The sequence below is a fragment of the Zonotrichia albicollis genome, chromosome 1, assembly GCF_047830755.1.
Source record: "Zonotrichia albicollis isolate bZonAlb1 chromosome 1, bZonAlb1.hap1, whole genome shotgun sequence".
NCBI classification, from domain to species: Eukaryota; Metazoa; Chordata; class Aves; order Passeriformes; family Passerellidae; genus Zonotrichia; species Zonotrichia albicollis.
In genome coordinates this window covers 57369590-57387830 of record NC_133819.1, presented here as the reverse complement: position 1 = coordinate 57387830, position 18241 = coordinate 57369590, and the positions used below count along the sequence as shown (strand labels likewise).

General features: G+C 40.8%; 1 protein-coding gene across 16 annotated transcripts in view; it reads left to right on the top strand.

Annotated features, from left to right (window-relative positions):
• Positions 1-18241, top strand: part of TNS3 (tensin 3) — a 201999-nt gene that overhangs the window by 77287 nt on the left and 106471 nt on the right. For 14 of the 16 annotated variants that reach the window (XM_026798154.2, XM_074542013.1, XM_026798159.2 and 11 more), the window contains 5 exons: positions 1436-1488; positions 2263-2434; positions 9051-9101; positions 12327-12449; positions 13935-13999. In XM_026798154.2, coding sequence (XP_026653955.1) covers positions 1436-1488; positions 2263-2434; positions 9051-9101; positions 12327-12449; positions 13935-13999 — 464 coding nt within the window. Of the gene's footprint in view, positions 1-877; positions 929-1435; positions 1489-2262; positions 2435-9050; positions 9102-12326; positions 12450-13934; positions 14000-18241 lie in introns of those variants that run through there. The other 2 variants (XM_014272992.3, XM_026798165.2) reach the window with 2 other exon arrangements.

The following is an 18241-nucleotide window of genomic DNA, read 5'->3' as shown; positions in this document are numbered from 1 at the left end:
CCAAGGAAGTGTAGAGTCCTGCTTCTAATTGCTTTCTATTTACAAAACCAAAACAAAATACACCAAAAGCTATGTCTTGAATTTCAGTTATAGTTATTTACTTGTTTTTGTACCCATGGTATATTATCTAAAGCCTTTAAAATTCTAAGAAGGGATTGGGTAAAAAAGAGGCTGAAAATACCATGAAGTTTCCTCCTCTTCTGTTGTCTACCTAAAGACAGAAACTAGTGAAACTGGGACCAAACACTTACATGAAGTGCACCTCATGCCATCAGTTGTGCTTTAAAATTTGCCAGAACAGTTGACTTTGAGAAATTCTGAAAGAAAATGTGTCACTTTCATGCTTATGTGTCTTAGCTATTCCCAGATTTTGATACACGGCATCATTTTATGGAAAGTTCTAAGACATCTTCCATTCAAACACAGTTTATTTGGTTTGGGAATACTTGTGTATAGCCAAAATTGATAAAATTTATCAGTTTTTGAGCCCTAACTCTTGATAAATAAGCTTTTATGTGCATGTGTCTGTATATTAAGCATGAATTTAGAGCAGGGAGTACTCTTTCTCTTATTGATTTACTGATACATGATACTAAATTGAACTTTTGTTTTTCTGTATCAAAATATATCTGTATCTAAGTGCTAAATTTAAAAATATACAAAACACATTAATTAAAAATACATAAAATAAAATATACACAAGCTAAAAAAGTATATATAGAAACGGCTAAATGTAAATTGAATAATATTATTTATTTTTATTTAATGTTAGTATATCAGTAGCGGTCTTTTTGTAGAGTTTTTTTCTTTTTAAACCTGTCCTAGAAGGAAGAGATACTGCCCCCTCCAGATATCTCTTTCTCTCTGTTACATACAGAGCTTGGATGACAATAACGCTGGAGCTTAAATCTAAGACCACTACAATTAGGTGAGACAAATACTATTACTATGGTTCATGTGGGAGTATATTTTTACACTTTTTCATTCCTACTATTACTGAAGAAATGGAACTACAAAAGTAAACTACTACACATTCTCAGGAATAAATTCTCAGGAGTCTGATACATAAGTATATATTTCAATATTGTCATGAGAAAATCAGTGGAGAGGAACTTCTTTTGCAGGTTTATACAAAAATTCAATTTGCATTTTCTCAAAGCCCGCTATGTTTTCTCTAATCTTAATGCCAAGAAGAGCACTAAAAATGTCTCAAAAGACTTTTCTGGCAGTGGTGAGATGGAAGAAGTAATAGAAAGTTAGACAAAATTTGGGCATAACCACAGTGTTTGCATTCAAAACATAGGGCAATGATCCTCTTGTATCCTCTTGTTGTTACAGTCTTTCAAATCATAAATGAGGAAAAAAGGTAGAAACATTGACATCAGTGACAGCAAGTTAAGGTTCTGGATTGATTTTTCTGCTTTCTTTGTTCCAGAATTCCAGCAGTGTTTTGAAGAACTCATCTTTCAGTTGTGACAAAGTATCACGGCAAGTATTTCTTTCAAATTTATGTAGCAGCATTATGTGCTGTGGTGATGGGCTTAGGCTTTGTTATTTGTGGTTTTCTGTGAGTTCAGTCTTCTGCAAGATATGATCTGGTATGCAAGTTCCATTTTTACAATGCCTACATGAGAAAACAACTAGGCATATTTACTGAACTGATCTTCTGATATTTTATTAAGAAGGACAGAGTTGTGTTAAAGTTCCATCACCTAGAAAAGAAAGAGAAGTATTTGTATACTAACCAGTGAAATTATTTTAATTACATTCATGTCTGTTGTATTTTGGGGACTAGTTTTAGATTCACTTCAGTTTTACTCAGAGCAGCCTTCAAGATCTGCAGTGTTTTGCAGATTGCTGGTCAAACTTCCAATTTGTAAAGCATTTGCAGAATTCTACAGAGAGATGTGTACAGACAGAAGTACCTATACATTTCTATTTGACTAACAAATTTGTTGTGCTAGTATTTGTCAAATTGATTGTATTAATTTTCCACATTATTGGTTGCAGAGATTTTTTCACTACAGTTTTAATGTGAAGAATTCTGGTGAAGAACTCCATTTGTGTTCTGAACTGAATACTTTGAGTATTCAGTTAATAAATGCCTACTCTGTAGGCATTTAGTGAGTTGTAACTGTAATGAAATTATTGGAAACATCTGATGCTTGGCTGTAGGAGTCTAAGTTGCAATTTCCTCTCATTAATATGCCATGTTTCTTCTTGGCTACAGTGCTCTAAACTGCCACATCTAATTTCTTCCAGAAGTGCAGACTTGGATCACATTATGGAGGAAGGCTCTGAACTTGACCTCACTTACATCACAGAGCGGATTATTGCTGTATCATTCCCTGCGGGCTGTTCTGAGGAAACTTACCTCCACAATCTACAAGAAGTAACACAAATGCTCAAATCCAAACATGGTGATAATTACTTGGTATGTGAAAGATCAGCCATTTGTGACACATCTTTGTCATGCAGGAAGACTACTTTATGTCCACATAAACATTTATAAACTAAAACTCACTCTTTGGGCCATCTTTACAGCCTTGTAAGCCAAGTTCAAGATTTTCAGTAGTTTTTTAAGCGGCTAGATATTGAAAACACTTTTTTTGCTGGGGCATTGCAGTCTCTCTGTTGGTGTGGTGATAACACGTAGTCAAATGCTGAAGAATAATTTCACTGACTGTTTTCATTGTCCAAAGCATGCTCTTAAAAGATACCCTGCAATGAGGAGTGTGACCTTTGTTTGTAGCAGTGAGCTACATCTGGGTTCTCAAGTGGGTATCTGATAGTCTGTCACTGTCATGTCTTCACTTGTGAAGGCAACATTTAAAAGTAGGGTTGCTGTTGCTGTATTCTGTCCAGCTCTTCCTCATTAATTTGTTTAGGTGCATTTTTCATGCCATTTAATTTTCTATAGGAAATCTAACAAATATATAGTGAGCTTTCTCTGCAGATTTTTTTTTAATGTTGACAAAAAGCTGTTAATCTCCTGTGCTATTTACTGGCTACTGCCATGGCATGTATTGTCTCAGCTTGTTCTGTGAGGTTAATTTGGAACAAGGCCAATATTTTATTTACTTTTTTTCTTGTACTGTCTTTTTAATTGTTAGAATTAAATCCATGACTTCAGGAACATGAACTCCATTCACAGTAGAAATTAGTTGCTGGAGGGATTGTACTCATGATTTAAACACATTATCCTCTTCTCACAAACTGAGATGCTGTAGGTGCATTATAAACCAGACTGAGCTTGTGATGTGGACTGAAGTCCTCAGCATGCTGCCTTGCTGCCCTTGGCTTCCCTTCCATCAGGCACTGGTAGCTTATAAGGCACATGATAGTAATAGTGTGAAGGTGACCAGTGTGTAAAGCTTTATAGGTTCAAATTCACCTGTTCTCTGGCCATTTCCATGCAATAACAGTGTAAGCTTGTAGTCTCTCCACTACTCTTAATCTCACTTAATGCTTGACTGTATTACAAAAATCTGATATATGGTAAGCCTGGTTTAGTGTCTCAGAAGGATTGTAGTCAGTTTCTCCTGCAAAGTTGGGATTTTTTTATTTTTTGTTTTAGTTCTGTTCTATTTATTAATTTATTTTCTAATGGGTACTTTGGAAATCAGCTGTCTTGATAAAAAGAAGGCTTTATGCCATCTACTCCAAATGTGTTTTGTCATGGTTTGAGCCTGGCACAGAGCCAGTGCCCCCATGAAAACGCCCTCTCCCTGGGGTCTGCTGTGAGATGTGACCAGGAATAAGCAAAACAGGCTCCAGCTTAAACATAAAGAACACTTTATTACCTAAACTACAGGAAAAAAAACTATAAGGAAAAGAAAAAAAATTGAAAACCTTACAATAAAACACTTTCCTCCTCCCCACCACCAGAATTTCCCAATCCGATACATTCTCCCAAATCGCCAACTGCCCAGCCTGGCACCACCCTTTAGTACACTCAAACTTCAGTCCATGAAGAGGAGAGGAGTCCTTCTTGTTCCATAGGCTTCCCCTGGAAACACGCTGTGAAACCTCGTGTGCTTCCAATGTCACTCGGCACCGCCCGGAAAAAAAGTCCTTTTGCCGCTTGTGACATCTTCCTTCCATGCTCAGTGCTGTCACCACTGTGCATGGACCAGAGCTGCTTCTAGGGCTGTCTTTTAAGGATGCCTTGTCTCACTCCAAAAAGGCACAGTCTCTGTTTTGGAACATCTGTCCCCCCCATATTTTTCCAACCCCCTGGGGCCGAGGGGTCCCCACGATGAACCCTCCTGGTTCCGAGGCACTGCTTCCCCCCCAAGTGCAGTCTCTGTGTCACAGGAACAAACTGAGTCCATGGCCACGCAAGAAAAGTCCAGCCAAAAGGCCACTCCAATTATCTCTCCCCACTCAGTCATCTCCACAATCCTTCGGGCCAGGTCCTTGTCTCATCTCATCTCCTATCTCCCTTCTTATTCAGCTCCGAGGAGGATCAGCATTTTTGCAAGGCCCCAGTCATGTAAGAAAGGGTTAAAAATTTCAGTCTCTGTCTGTCCCAGGACTCCGATACTCCCACACGCGCTGCTGCTGCGGCCGGCCGGGCTGCACCCTTCCCCCCCCTTTCTCCTCCTGGGCCGGCTGCTGTCACATTCAGACGCCGACTCTCCCTCTCTCTCCCTCCTGGGGGGGGGAATGGCTGCCCGATGGCTGTCTCTTGGGGCTCCTCCACCCTTCCATCCTCAAGGGCCTTCTCACCCCCATCTCTGTCCAGGCCCCGGGCCTACCGCATGGCTGCACCTCCCCCGCCCAGCATCAGCGGCTGGACAGGGGAGGGAGATCTGACCTCTTCGCCTCGACGTCCCAAGAGACCTCTCAGGGCCGAAACTCTGCTTTTTAACCCCTGTGTATTCTCGGAGGTGTGTCCAAACTGCACTGGTCACACCAGGTGCCAATATCAAAATCCGAGCATCCATTGGTTTGACCACAGCATCCCAGAATTCCCACTTCTTCCTGGTCAAACCACCACAGGTTTCTACAAATTTGTAAAATAACCTGACAAAGCACAGCCAGGTTGTAGATTCAGAGAGCTTGTTTTTAAACTACCTTTTGTTTCTCATGTTTTGAACACTTCTTCAGCCTGCTCAAGAGGCACATGTGAATCAGCAAAGAAAAAACCCCAAAACCTCCATGAAATGGTATACAACTCAGCAATCCTGCTGAAGTTGATAGGAACAATTCTACTCTTCTGTTGGGTCAGGGTCTCAGATAACAGAACATATACTACAGCATTTTTTTCTAGTTGTTTTCCTTTCACTACAGTGAAGGGAGTGAACTCATTGTTTCCTGCTTGATTCCTGTTCAGTATGAAGAATATTAAAAAAAACCCCTAAGTATCTAATTTTTTTTAACAGTAGAGGATTATACTTTGACAGTCTGAAACCAGAGATTAAAGTCTGTTGATAGCTTACAGTGAATTTTTTCTCTGCTTTGATGTCCTAAAAAACCATATTCCCTGTAGGCTTTGGTTCCCAGAAGAAACATGACTTTTCCAACAGATGAAAATTAGAAACTGAAGTTAATGCTCCTCTTTCTTGTACCAAAATATAAGTAAGTAGACCTAGGATATGCAAAAGAGGGACCAAAAGGGACGCAGTTAATCTTCCACTGTGTTATGGTTTAATCCCAACCAGTAATTTAGCCCCGCACAGCTGCTCCCTTGCTTTCTCACCAGTGGAATGGGGGAGAGAATCAGTAGAGTAAAAGTGAGAAAATACATAGGATGAGTTTAACAGGTTAAATAAAAGCTTTACATATGAGCAAAGCAAGACAAGGAATTATTAATTGCTTTCTTTGGGCAGGCAGATGTTCAACCATCCTCAGAACAGCCAGGCTTCATAAGCCAAAATGATGACTTGGGAAGCCAAACACCACCACTCTGAATGTCACTGCTCCGTCCTTCCTTTGGCTTATATGCTGAGCATGTTATATGGTATAGAAAATCCCTTTGGTCTGTTGAGATCGCTTGTCTTGGCTCTGTCCTTTCCCAGCTTCTTATGCATCCCCAGCCCACTGACTGGTGGGGTGGTATGAAGGCTCTTGGAAAGAAAAAAATTTCTTGGAAAAAAAAAAGCTCTTGACACTGTGTAAGCACTGCTCAACAATAATGAAAACATCCCTGTTTTATCAACACCATTTTCAATAAAAATCCAAAACACAGCCCCATATGGGGTACTGTGAAGAAAATTAACTCTACCCCAGCCAAAACCAACACACAATGGCATCTATTTATACCATATATTTCTCTTCAAAGGCTTCTATGATGTCCTGCTTTGTTGTATGTGAAATGTTGGTTCCTGAACCTTCTGGTTTCTGTTCTGTGCTGTTAGAATTCCTGGAGTATCTCGATGAGATCACTGTAGCTTGATGGGGACTTGGGTACAACAGCGTCTTTGAGTTTGGTGTCTGACTGTGGTGGTTTGACCAGGAAGAAGTGGGAATTCTGGGATGCTGTGGTCAAACCAATGGATGTTCTGAGTTTGATACTGGCACCTGGTGTAGCCAGTGGGGTTTGGACACACCTCCGAGAATACACAGGGGTTAAAAAGCAGAGCTCTGGCCCTGGGAGGCTCTCTTGGGACGTCGAGGCGAAGAGGTCAGATCACCCTCCCCTGTCCAGCCGCTGCTGCTGGGCAGGGGAGGGGCTGCCATGCGGTAGGCCTGGGGCCTGGACAGAGATGGGGGGTGAGAAGGCCCTCGAGGATGGAAGGGTGGAAGAGCCCAGGGAGTCAGCCCTCGGGCAGCCATCCCCCCCCCAGGAGGGAGAGAGGAGAGCCGGCGACACCGAATGTGATAGCAGCCGGCCCAGGAGGAGAAGGGGGGGGGAAGAGTGCCCGGCCAGAGCGGCAGCGTGTGTGGGAGTGCCGCAGCTCCGGGACAGACAGAGACTGAAAGTTTTAACCCCTTTTCTTTCATGATTGGGGCCTTGCAAAAATGCTAATCCTCCTCGAAGCTGAATAAGAAGGGAGATAGGAGATGAGATGAGACAAGGACCTGGCCCGAAGAACGTGGAGATGATTGAATGGGGAGAGATGATTTGGAGTGGCCTTTTGGCTGGACTTTTCTTGTGGCCATGGACTCAGTTTGTTCCTGTGACACAGAGACTGCACTTGGGGGGAAGCAGTGGCTCAGAACTAGGAGGGTTCATCGTGAGGACCCCTCGGCCCCAGGGGGTTGGAAAAATATGGGGGGGACAGATGTCCTAAAACAGAGACTGTGCCTTTTTGGAGTGAGACAAGGCATCCATAAAAGACAACCCTAAAAGCAGCTCTGGTCCATGCACGGTGGTGAGAGCACTGGGCATGGAAGGAAGATGTCACAAGCGGCAAAAGGACTTTCCGGGCGGTGCCGAAGTGACATGGAAGCACACGAGGTTTCAGTGTGTTTCCAGGGGAAGCCTATGGAACAAGAAGGACTCCTCTCCTCTTCATGAACTGAAGTTTGAGTATACTAAAGTGTGGTGCCAGGCTGGGCAGTTGGTGATTTGGGAGAATGTATCGGATTGGGAAATTCAGGTAGTGGGGAGGAGGAAAGTGGTTTTTTTTGTAAGGTTTTCAATTTTTTTTTCTTTTCCTTATAGTTTTTCCCTATTTTCCTGTAGTTTAGGTAATAAAGTGTTCTTTATGTTTAAGCTGGAGCCTGTTTTGCTTATTCCTGGTCACATCTCACAGCAGACACCAGGGTGAGGGCATTTTCATGGGGGCACTGGCTCTGTGCCAGGCTCAAACCATGACACTGACCCAGCAGTTACAAATACCCATCATGAGCACGACTGTATCCTGACACAGGAATTCTTAATTGTTCTTAAATATAAATAAAATAAGAAAGATGAATAAAAAAGTTTTTGTCAAATACCCCTTCTTTTTCTGTGGAAAATTTTAGGTAATTGATTTCCTAATATAGCGTTAGCACTCATTTTAAGAATTCAGTATTGAGAACTACACCTCTGTTACTTTGTTTTCCAACTAGGAAAGCTAATAGAAAATTACAAAAAAATTTGTGTTATTTATAGAAGACAATGTTCATTTAATTCCTGTTTTACTATTGGCATTTCAGGAAGGATAAGTACAGTCATGATAGTTGCTTTAACCTGTTCAGTTTTTGGCTTCTTTGCTTAGACAGCTGATGAGAGTGCTGGTTAATGCAAAAGGGTAATACTTTAGAAGAGTGTTGCACTTTAGAAAAGGATTCTTAAATTGTCCTTGGGTAGTACTAAACTATATAAGGGACTTGCCTCATATTTACTCTTTCTCATGTTTGTGACCTATTTATTCCTTTCTCTCAGTGTAATTAATGAGACTTTTTCAATGATTATGCAATCTGTACATAACTTGGCATGTAAAATAGCCATGCTGTGAAGGAGAATCTGCCTCATTAGCATTGTTTCAGTTCTTGAGTAATGGTATTTCAACTTTTTGTTATTGATTGATACTAATTTAAGGCACTTTCTAATGAAAGAGTCAGTTATTCTTTTATACACTGCTTTCTTTTGTTCATTTTGCAGTCTGTCTTTTCATTTACTCCTTATTAAACAGTAAGTAGAGGGTAACTTGCTATTTAGTGGGTTAACAGAAGAGTTGGAAAACCTCACAGTCTAAGTTATAATTAAATAGGTATGTCATATCTTCCCTGCAAAGTTTTGACAGACCAATACTTGTCAGGAATGCAAATTCAAATATTTAACGGTGTACCACCCTCTCAGACTTATTGTTAATTCTTATGGTCATCATTATATTTCATGGTAGCCAGGTCTCTCAGTATACCTCTGACTCAAAGCCATGTGAAATAAATAAGATGTAGTAGAATTTTAATTGTCCTTTTTCAAAATGTGCATTTAAGTTTAACTTTAGTTACATTGTAAAATACCTGAATATCTAAAATACATTAGTGCTACCTAATGTCAAATGCTAAGCCATATCATTGTAGTTTCTGGTAATTTTTATGTTTCTAATGTATCTATTTACCACTTAAATTATATACTCTTGATGGTTAATATTTTTTTCTTTCTTTCTGAACAGGTATTAAACCTGTCTGAAAAGAGGTATGACCTTGGCAAGCTTAACCCAAAGGTAATGACTGTCTTCAGTAACATAGCTTACTAGTGTTAAATACAACTTAAATGGCCTGATAAACCCTGAAGCTATGCAAGTGTTGATATACAGAGTAAGAGAAGTTGTTTTGAAAGATACTAAAACATCCCACATGCATCCCTGTTTATTTTTTCTCAAGTTCTGTTTTGTGTCTGTTAGTTCTGTGTTTTACACAGCTATTCTTGTTATTTTCTTGGGACCATAAGCCTGTTGTGACTTCTGAAAAACTTCTATTGGGTGATACAAATTTTACTTCAAGCATAGTTTTTTTGTGCAGTCACAGGATACTGGAGTTGTATACTGTAATGTACAGTCAGCTGAAGCTAGTGAACTTGATTCAGATAAGGACTTCCCTTTTGTACTATCTTTGAGTAGTTGCTTCTCTGCACAATAGAGTAATAAAGAATTTCATAATGATTGACATCTGACTCTTGTTCCTTCTCACTAATTGATGTGTTTGTTTTTTGTAAGAAATGGTGTGCAGGTACGCTTCAGCATCTGTTATAAGGCCAGATAGAGCGGCCCAGATGTGTATTTACAGCAGTAGATTTACAGAGATAAGCTACCTGAGGAAAGTACCTCTCTCAAATTCAACTTTTTGCATGCTTTATTGATCATGAAGGATGAATTTTTTAATATTAGGCATATGTTGAACGGATAATATGTATGTATTGCATATGTTTTGTTACTAACTATGCATATAATAAAAATAGACTTAGTAAACTGTATTATATAGTGAATAGAAAATCTGAACAAAATTTTTTCATGTTTAATCATGTTGCACATGAAGGAAATAAATTGAAAATAAAATTAAAGCCATCAAAAATCATTATTTGCTCTAATTCTGTTTGAATTTACTGGTATAAAATACCAGAAATTCTAAATGAAAAATAATGTAAAAAATCAAGACCTTCAGAAATGTTGTCATGTTGTGGTGTGTTTTTAGCTTCCGGGTCCCTTTCTCAGGTGTGCCAATATTCCCTTCTCCCTTCCCCCTCGCCCCTTGCTGAGTGTGCCCTGTCAATCAGGCTAACATACCAGCAAGGCGTCGTGTGGTCGGTCGATTTCAAAGGACGCTCCTCAGGCCTGGGGGACATTGGCCCGTATAGGTGTCCCTAGTCCCTTGAGACCCTGCCCCTTTCACCTGGTTGGTAGCTCACCTGTCCCCTCCCCTTCCCCTGTCCCCGAGCTTAAAAGGTTAATCAGACCATGCGGCCTCCATTCTGGTTGGAGCAGTTGCCCCGGTTCAGACCTCTGTAACCATGGAATAAACATCTGGATATAACCCTCCAGCAGAATCCTCTCCTTTTTGTACGATGCTAAGTTTGGAACCCATGTTAGATGTAAAAAGCAAAGTACTTAATCCCGCCTGACCAAAAACAAAGCTAAAATCAGCTACCAATTTCTAAAAAAAACCACAGATAGAAAGCGATAACGAGCAGACAAAAGCTTCACAATGCAGCTGTATATACTGCTTTTAAAATTCCCGGGCAGCAGCAGCAGGGCACGCCCTGCCGAACCCAGGCAGAAACAAAGCCTCTCCTGCCGTGGAATGCAGCCCCCCCGCGGAGCAGAGAGAGCAGCCACTCCACGTGGCAAGCCGAAACCGGGGCCCCCCCGCCGCGCCGTGTGTGCAAAGAGCACTCCCAACCCCGCACCGAGAGAGATCCCCCGGCCACGTGGAAAGAGAGCCCCCCCGCTCCCCCACACAGAGAGAGAAAGAGAGTCCTCCGCGGAGCAGAGAGCCGAGAGCCCCCCCCTCCCCCGCACAGAGAAAGAGAGAGAGTCTCCTAACACGTGTAGAGAGCTGAGCACACTGCTGAGCCGGGGGCGGAGGGCAGAGAGCGATCCCGCTCCGGCGCGAATTCCAAAAGACAGTGAAACACGCGGCAGGAAGCTAAAAGCCTAGAATGCAATGAATTCCCGTCTGTGGGGCTGCGCAGCCAAAAATGCAAAGGCAAAAAGGAACAGAACTCACAGCAGAGTCTGTTTTTGAGCTTCTGCTCTACCGAAAGCAGAGATACTCACGTGAAATGGAAGCTGTTGGTTGGTGGGTACAGGCAGGTTTCTTCACCGGAAAAGGACCTCTCTCTGGGCAAGAGAGGCTACCCTCTTCTTCCTCTGGAAAATCTGCTCACCAAACAGAAGCTGGGCTTTCCAGAGGCGCTGAACAGTCCACGAAACTTTTTCTGGGAATATTCCCAAAGTCTCTAGCTGAGGGCGATGCAACCAAAGCCCTTCTAGCTGGATGCACAGCTGCCAAAAGCTTTTCTGAGGTACTGCGAGTCCATTCTCGGGCTGCGGAGTCGCTTTGCCCTCCCAGGGACGCCAATTTATTGGAATATTAATCCCAATATTACCAGTTAGATGGTGCCTGGGCCAGTTCTGACCCTCGCTGCTGGGCCAAAGGCAGCTTCTGTGGTGCTTTACCCCAGAGATACCTTGGCTGCTGGAGATTGCAGCAGGGCACTGAGCGAGTCCAGGCTTGTCAGGAACTCCGTTTACCTCAGGAGAGAGAGCTTCTGGCGATGGTGAAGAGAAAAAGGAGAGGATTCTGCTGGAGGGTTATATCCAGATGTTTATTCCATGGTTACAGAGGTCTGAACCGGGGCAACTGCTCCAACCAGAATGGAGGCCGCATGGTCTGATTAACCTTTTAAGCTCGGGGACAGGGGAAGGGGAGGGGACAGGTGAGCTACCAACCAGGTGAAAGGGGCAGGGTCTCAAGGGACTAGGGACACCTATACGGGCCAGTGTCCCCCAGGCCTGAGGAGCGTCCTTTGAAATCGACCGACCACACGACGCCTTGCTGGTATGTTAGCCTGATTGACAGGGCACACTCAGCAAGGGGCGAGGGGGAAGGGAGAAGGGAATATTGGCACACCTGAGAAAGGGACCCGGAAGCTAAAAACACACCACAACATTGTCACTTCTAAATGGTTGGTGAGATTGGGATGGGGCGAGGAGGGGGAGGAGGAAATTTTTTGTTTATTTGTTTTTATGAAAGTACTAGTATCTTAAAAAAACACAAATTCCCTCTTCCCCTTTAGAGACCTGTAAGCATCAAGACAATTGAATTGCATGATTATCTGTGATGGGAAAAGTTGTGAAGACTTTCAACCATGACATTTATTTGAATCCAGATTTTAGTATGTGATACTGGAGTCAAGGTGTCTCTCGTAAATGTTACTTGTTTAATTGCAGATTATGGATGTGGGGTGGCCTGATTTCCATGCTCCACTTCTTGATAAGCTGTGCACCATCTGTAAGGCTATGGAGTCCTGGCTGGACAATGATCCTCAACACGTGGTGGTGATCCATTGCAGAGTAAGTGCTGTGGATGACTTTGTATTAATTTTCAAAAAAATTGTCCTTTACTCTTCTTGTGTAAAAAAATAAAATGTTAATCTGTTTTCAGTGTTGACAACAGTGTGCCAGATGTTCTGTTGATGTAAATAAGCTTAAATCCATTGATCTTCCATGCTTGTTAAAGATTTCTTTTTTATGACTTATGTCCTAGCCCTTGCTGCAGGTATAGCATGAACCGATGTTACTTCACCCTTCAGAGATCACTGTTACTTCTGTAAATGTATTTAGAAGCTTGAGGTTTTTCCTACTTGATGGAAAACTCTCCGTGTTCTGTGACACTCATTAATTTTGTTGCTGGAAAAAGATAGGTACTGTATCACACATCATCTCTTTAGACTGTATGTGGTTGTAGGAAATGAGGTCATTAAGGACCTTCTGGATTTTTTTGAAAGGTTTTGACTGGCAGCATCATTGCAGTGCCTTAGAGTAAAGCTACCAGCGTGCTGTGTTGCTTCCTCCTGCTTGCTCGCAATAAACAAAAATAAAGAAAAACCTTAGTTAAATTTGGATAAAATGAATTCAGAACTGGATTGGTAGCTGCGTTCATGACACTTGATGCAAACCTATCTCTGTTTCACTGGCAGATGTTATTCTAAACAAAATGATGGTGATAATGGGATGGAAACTTCAAATCCGATTTGTGTAGTCTCCAGTCCCAAATTCTTTCAGGCCGAATGTTATTGTATGAAGCACTTGAAATCTTACTAGTTGCAGGAATGCAGCCAGGAAAACGCCCATACTTGGCACAAAAGGGAGCAAAGTATTTCTAGGTATACACAGTCATATACAAATTGGTAATGCATGTTTTTGATTAATGCCTTTTGCTAATATAGGTTTCCAGCCATAGAGATAGTTACAGCCACCTACTATCAGCTGAGAGACTGAAAATATTTTGAAATCTGTGAGAATTACTGCATGTTAAATTTTACTGTGTTTGTCATGTAAATTATTTAGAAATACTTTAGAACATTTTTGAAATTATCCAAAGAAAATCAGTTACTATAAATCTCAGGTGTTGAGGAGGTAAAAATGTGAAAACATGCCAGAAAGGTCTATTCTTTCTAAAATAGGTATTTTATTGCATTTCATCCTGGGAATTGCAGCATTGTCTAGTCTTGTTGTGAATGATCACTAAAAAAATAATACAAAATTAGAGTAGTTCATATAATTTTTTTTTCTTTTTTCCCAGTTGATTCCTCTTAATTGGTAAGATTTGACAGGCATGCACATAGAAATCCTACTTAGTGTTTTTTATGTCATTTGTCAGTCAGCTTACATTGACAGATAAGTTGCTACCCATTATTTCCACCTTTCCATCAACCCAGAGTACATGAGAAAGGACTCTGAATCTCTTGCCTTGAAATTGTATTTAGTATGGGTCTTAAATATAATAATGCCAAATAATGTAATACATAAGTTATGATTCCCTTTTTCCTAATACAGGGAGGAAAAGGAAGGATAGGTGTAGTCATATCATCATATATGCACTTTACTGATGTTTCTGCAAGGTAAGTATGAATAATGCATGTTGTGTGGTTTATTCCCAATAAACATTGGGAAAAATGCCTTTTAGTTGATTACTGTCTGTCAGCTTAATGTTTTGTCAGGTTTTCTTCTCAAAGAGTTTTGAAGCATGTCTTTCTTAACAGAGTCCGTTTTCATGATAGTTTTCATGTAATCCTGCTTCCAGTAGGAGACTGGATTAGGTGACAGCCCAAGATCCCTTTGAAACTGAGATTTTATTGGTTTGCAGAACACTTTTCTGAAGGATGTTTTCAGATGAATGATAGACTGTGCAAGAAACCATTTTTATGTCATGGTACTATCTTTATTCTGTTAAACCTCTCTGTTTGCCACATCCATCAAGTAGCCTCTTGAATTGGTGAGAAATTATTCCTTAAGTACTTGAGAAAAATTGTTATTAAAATCTGGAAAGAGTGTTTGAATAGGGAACTCCTAGACATTGATCTGAGTGCAGAATGAAGTGTAAGGAATAATCTAGACTGAGTTTGCAGTAATTTCAAATAGTAGGTGTCTGATTACTTAGTTTTAATTGTTTCTTTTGGAGTATTCAAATTATGAAATGACAATTGACAATTTTTATTAAAAAAATATACAGTTTGATAAATGGTCTCAAAAAGGATGAAATGCATTTTGGATTTTTTTGTTGGGATTCTAATCACATTGTTTTCCTTTGGGGTTTTTAAAATTTATACACATACATAAATGTACATATATACATTTTATATACGTACATAAATATATTAAAATAAGAATACATTCTAAATGTCATGGTTAAATCAAAGTTGGTCCTGAATTCACACCAGCATGTCAGTAATAGATCTGATCCGCTACTGTAGTTGATGGAGTCTTGAATCACTGGAGGTTAATGGCAAATTACTCATGGATGTCAGGCAAACTAGAATCCTGGAAAATAATCTGTGTTCATTGGGGTAAACCAAATTTATAAGTAATTATGGACCAAGCAACTACATGCATTGTGTACACCAATATGTGCTTAAAAAACCACTTGCTTCAGTGATTGCCACAATTTCATATTTTGTTGAGAAGTATTGTGAATGGCAAAAACTGTCAAGTGAAGGTAGTACAGTTGTTATGGTGTGATTTCAGTGTTGCAGTATTATGTCATCCTTAAAGGTAGTACCTGGCTATAAATATACCATTACAGTCACATTCAGGTGGTGTTTTGTTAAGCCCAGCAATGAAAGGTATGACCTTTTACCCCAAACAAATTCAGGACTCCTCCAGTGAAGTTGCAGGAGAGGAGTGAGCTTGGAAGCCCTCTTTAACTTCCTGGATATCTGGCACCTGCTATGCAAAGCTTAACTTTTCTGTGTAAGGATGAGATTGGGGGTTTCCCTGCTAGGATTTGTATATCCCTAGCATTATCAAGACTCTTGAAAATGGTACACAGCAACCTTGCAGAAGCAGAAATTACTGCAGATGCTGCTGTTAAGGGTGCCATCTACTGTGTCTGAATTGTTACTTGGAAGACCTTGAGGATGTTTGCCTTAAAGAAAGTTCACATTTGTCAGCATAGTATCCTGGTTCTGGCCAGGACAGGGTTATTTTTTTCAGTATGCTTGAGGGATCATGGCCAGTACCCAGAGGTTATTCTAGACCACCTCATGTCATTGCCAGGTGTGCGGGGAAGGGGATCCTTCAAGGGAGAAGGGGTCCCTTTGGGTTGAGAAAGTGTGGCAGACAGAGCCATCCAGCATTGTCTATTGTTGGGAGTTTCCACAGTGAGAGATACTGTTTCCTTTCTTCTACGCTCTGCCATTAGTATTGTTGTTACTATTCATTTTCTTATCTCATTCCTGTGTCCAGTGAATTGTTCTTATTCATAGACCAAAACCTGTGATCTTTGCCATTGTGCCTCCAGTTCTTCTCTCCATCCCACTGCAGGGAAGGGGAAAAGAGGGAGGGAACAAGCAGCAGTGTGGTTTGGAGAGCATCAGTAGGAGCACTTAATTAGGGAATTCCCTTCCTGAAGCACAACAACATGCCAAAGAAATCTAGGTTTAATGAAATTCTGTGAATTTATGCTTAGCACCTTTGCTGTAAAGACACACTAAGAATTAGGGTTGGAGTTGTTCAGTCTGAAAGAACAGTAGGCTCCAAGGAGACTCTCTGGTGGTCCTCCAGTACCTGAAGGAGGCCTGCAAGATGGGTGGAGTGGGACTTTTTCAAAGTAAGGCAGTGATAGGACAAGTGAGGGATGGCTATAGACTGAAGGAGAGTAGATTTAGATTAGATAGTAAATATAAATTCTCTAATGTTAGCGTGGTGAGACACTGGAACAGGCTGTCCAGAGAAGTTGTGGATGCCACATTTCTGGAAGTGCTCAAGGCCAGGTTGGATGGGGTTTTGAGTAACCTAGTCTGGTGAAAGGTGTTCTGCCCATGGCAAGAGAGTTGGAACAAGATGATCTTTAAGGTTGTTTCCAAGCTAAACCATTGTACGATTCTCTGAAAAATCTTTATTGATGCAACCTCCCTTTAGGTATATGTTGTAATATCAAATTTTCTCATTTAGGAAGGAATAATATGTCATCACATTTAATGAGGTCAAACAGAGCTCTTTGTAATTTTTGGCAAATTCTATTTTAACAAGCAAAGTGCTAGCAGTTTTTGGCCACTTAGGAAGAGGCTGCCTAAATTCTGGATGATAGCGTGGGTGAAGATGAATGAAGATATATGATGGATTGGGTGAGAAAGAGGATTTGGGTCACAAATATTGTAAGTACACACTATGTAATTTTTAGCACCCATGAAGAAAAGGCATGACTTCATAGCCTGACCCAGCATCCAGTCAAGACAATTGGCATCTTCTGATTAATTTTTGGAAAAGGCATAAATTTCATTTTTATTCTGATATGCGTATGTGTACTTTGCAGGTTTTTTTTCCTCTGAACTCATTTAGGTTGAACTAGTTGTGGAATTTAAAAGTTGAGATACTGGTGTTGTCTTGGTTTAGGGCAGATTTGAGAGAGAACCTCCAAAAGGGAGCCCCCCCCAAAAGCAAACCTACATGACCCCTCCTCCCAACCAGTTCAGGAAGAATTTATTTGGAGAGAAGTGGAAAAATACTGTTTCTTTAACAGGCAAAACAGTCCCCAGCACAAATAAATGAACAATACCAGATGACAAAACTCATTCACTGCTCTGAAGAGATGACAAATTCAGAAAGTCTCTCCTGTGGGTGCCCGCTCTGTTATCAATCCCTCTGGCACTGGGAAAGGCTGCTGCCCAGAGCAGGCCCCCATAGGCCACAAAGTGCAAGCTCTCAGTGCTCCCCAGGTCCCTAGTCTAGAACAGGTTGGAACAGTTCCAAGAAAAGGGAAAGAAAACCAGTCCAGGGCAAACTCTGCCTCATCTAGCTAAACCAACTAAAATGCAAAGGAGTGTTCTGTTCTGCTCCGTCAGTGCACAGAGAACACAGTGGAGGAGTGAGAGTAGGCTGATAACAAAACTCTGTGCTTCTTCTTCTCCCTGCCTTTGCTCTCAGAGCCAGTCTTGAAGGCACAGAATATAATATCCAGCATAAACAGAACACCTGACTGGAGATGCAAGCATCCTAACGTCACCCTAGGACATGTGCATTCTTATATTTTGGAACTTCCAGATCTTTTATGTTCTGATGCAAATTAAAACTGTGAACTCTATCTGTTATGAGACACATTGTTTTTATCTGGAATAGATATAAAAGAATCACCATACCATATTACATGGCATATGTGATGAACAACATTCTTACTGATTTTTGGCACTTCTTTTTCTTTTTTTCTGTAACCTCTTGTCTTTCTTCACCCAAAAAAGACCCACATAAGAGCCATTCTGGATAAAGAATAGAAGAAAATGTATTTTTTGGAATATGTTGTTCCTTGATTATGTGTTTGAAGAGTTTATGGTTTCTGATGTAAAATAGATCTTTTTCAAAGACAGTCTCTTCTTGATGGCTCATGGTACAGGAAACAAATGAATTACTAAATGAATTACTGACTGCTTAAATTAATCTCTATCCTGGTACTACAGTTCTTTCTGAAAAAGAAAATGAATTTGTATTTTATAGAGAGAACTTGCAGTGGCACATTAAAAAAATTATGGCAAGTATCCTTCTTTGGGAGCCTGAGCTGTTTGGTTCTGCCAAAATTTGTTGCATTCTGATTTCAATGTATTCTTGTTGGAAGTATGCAATTCAGTTTATTGAATAAGCATATAGATGCT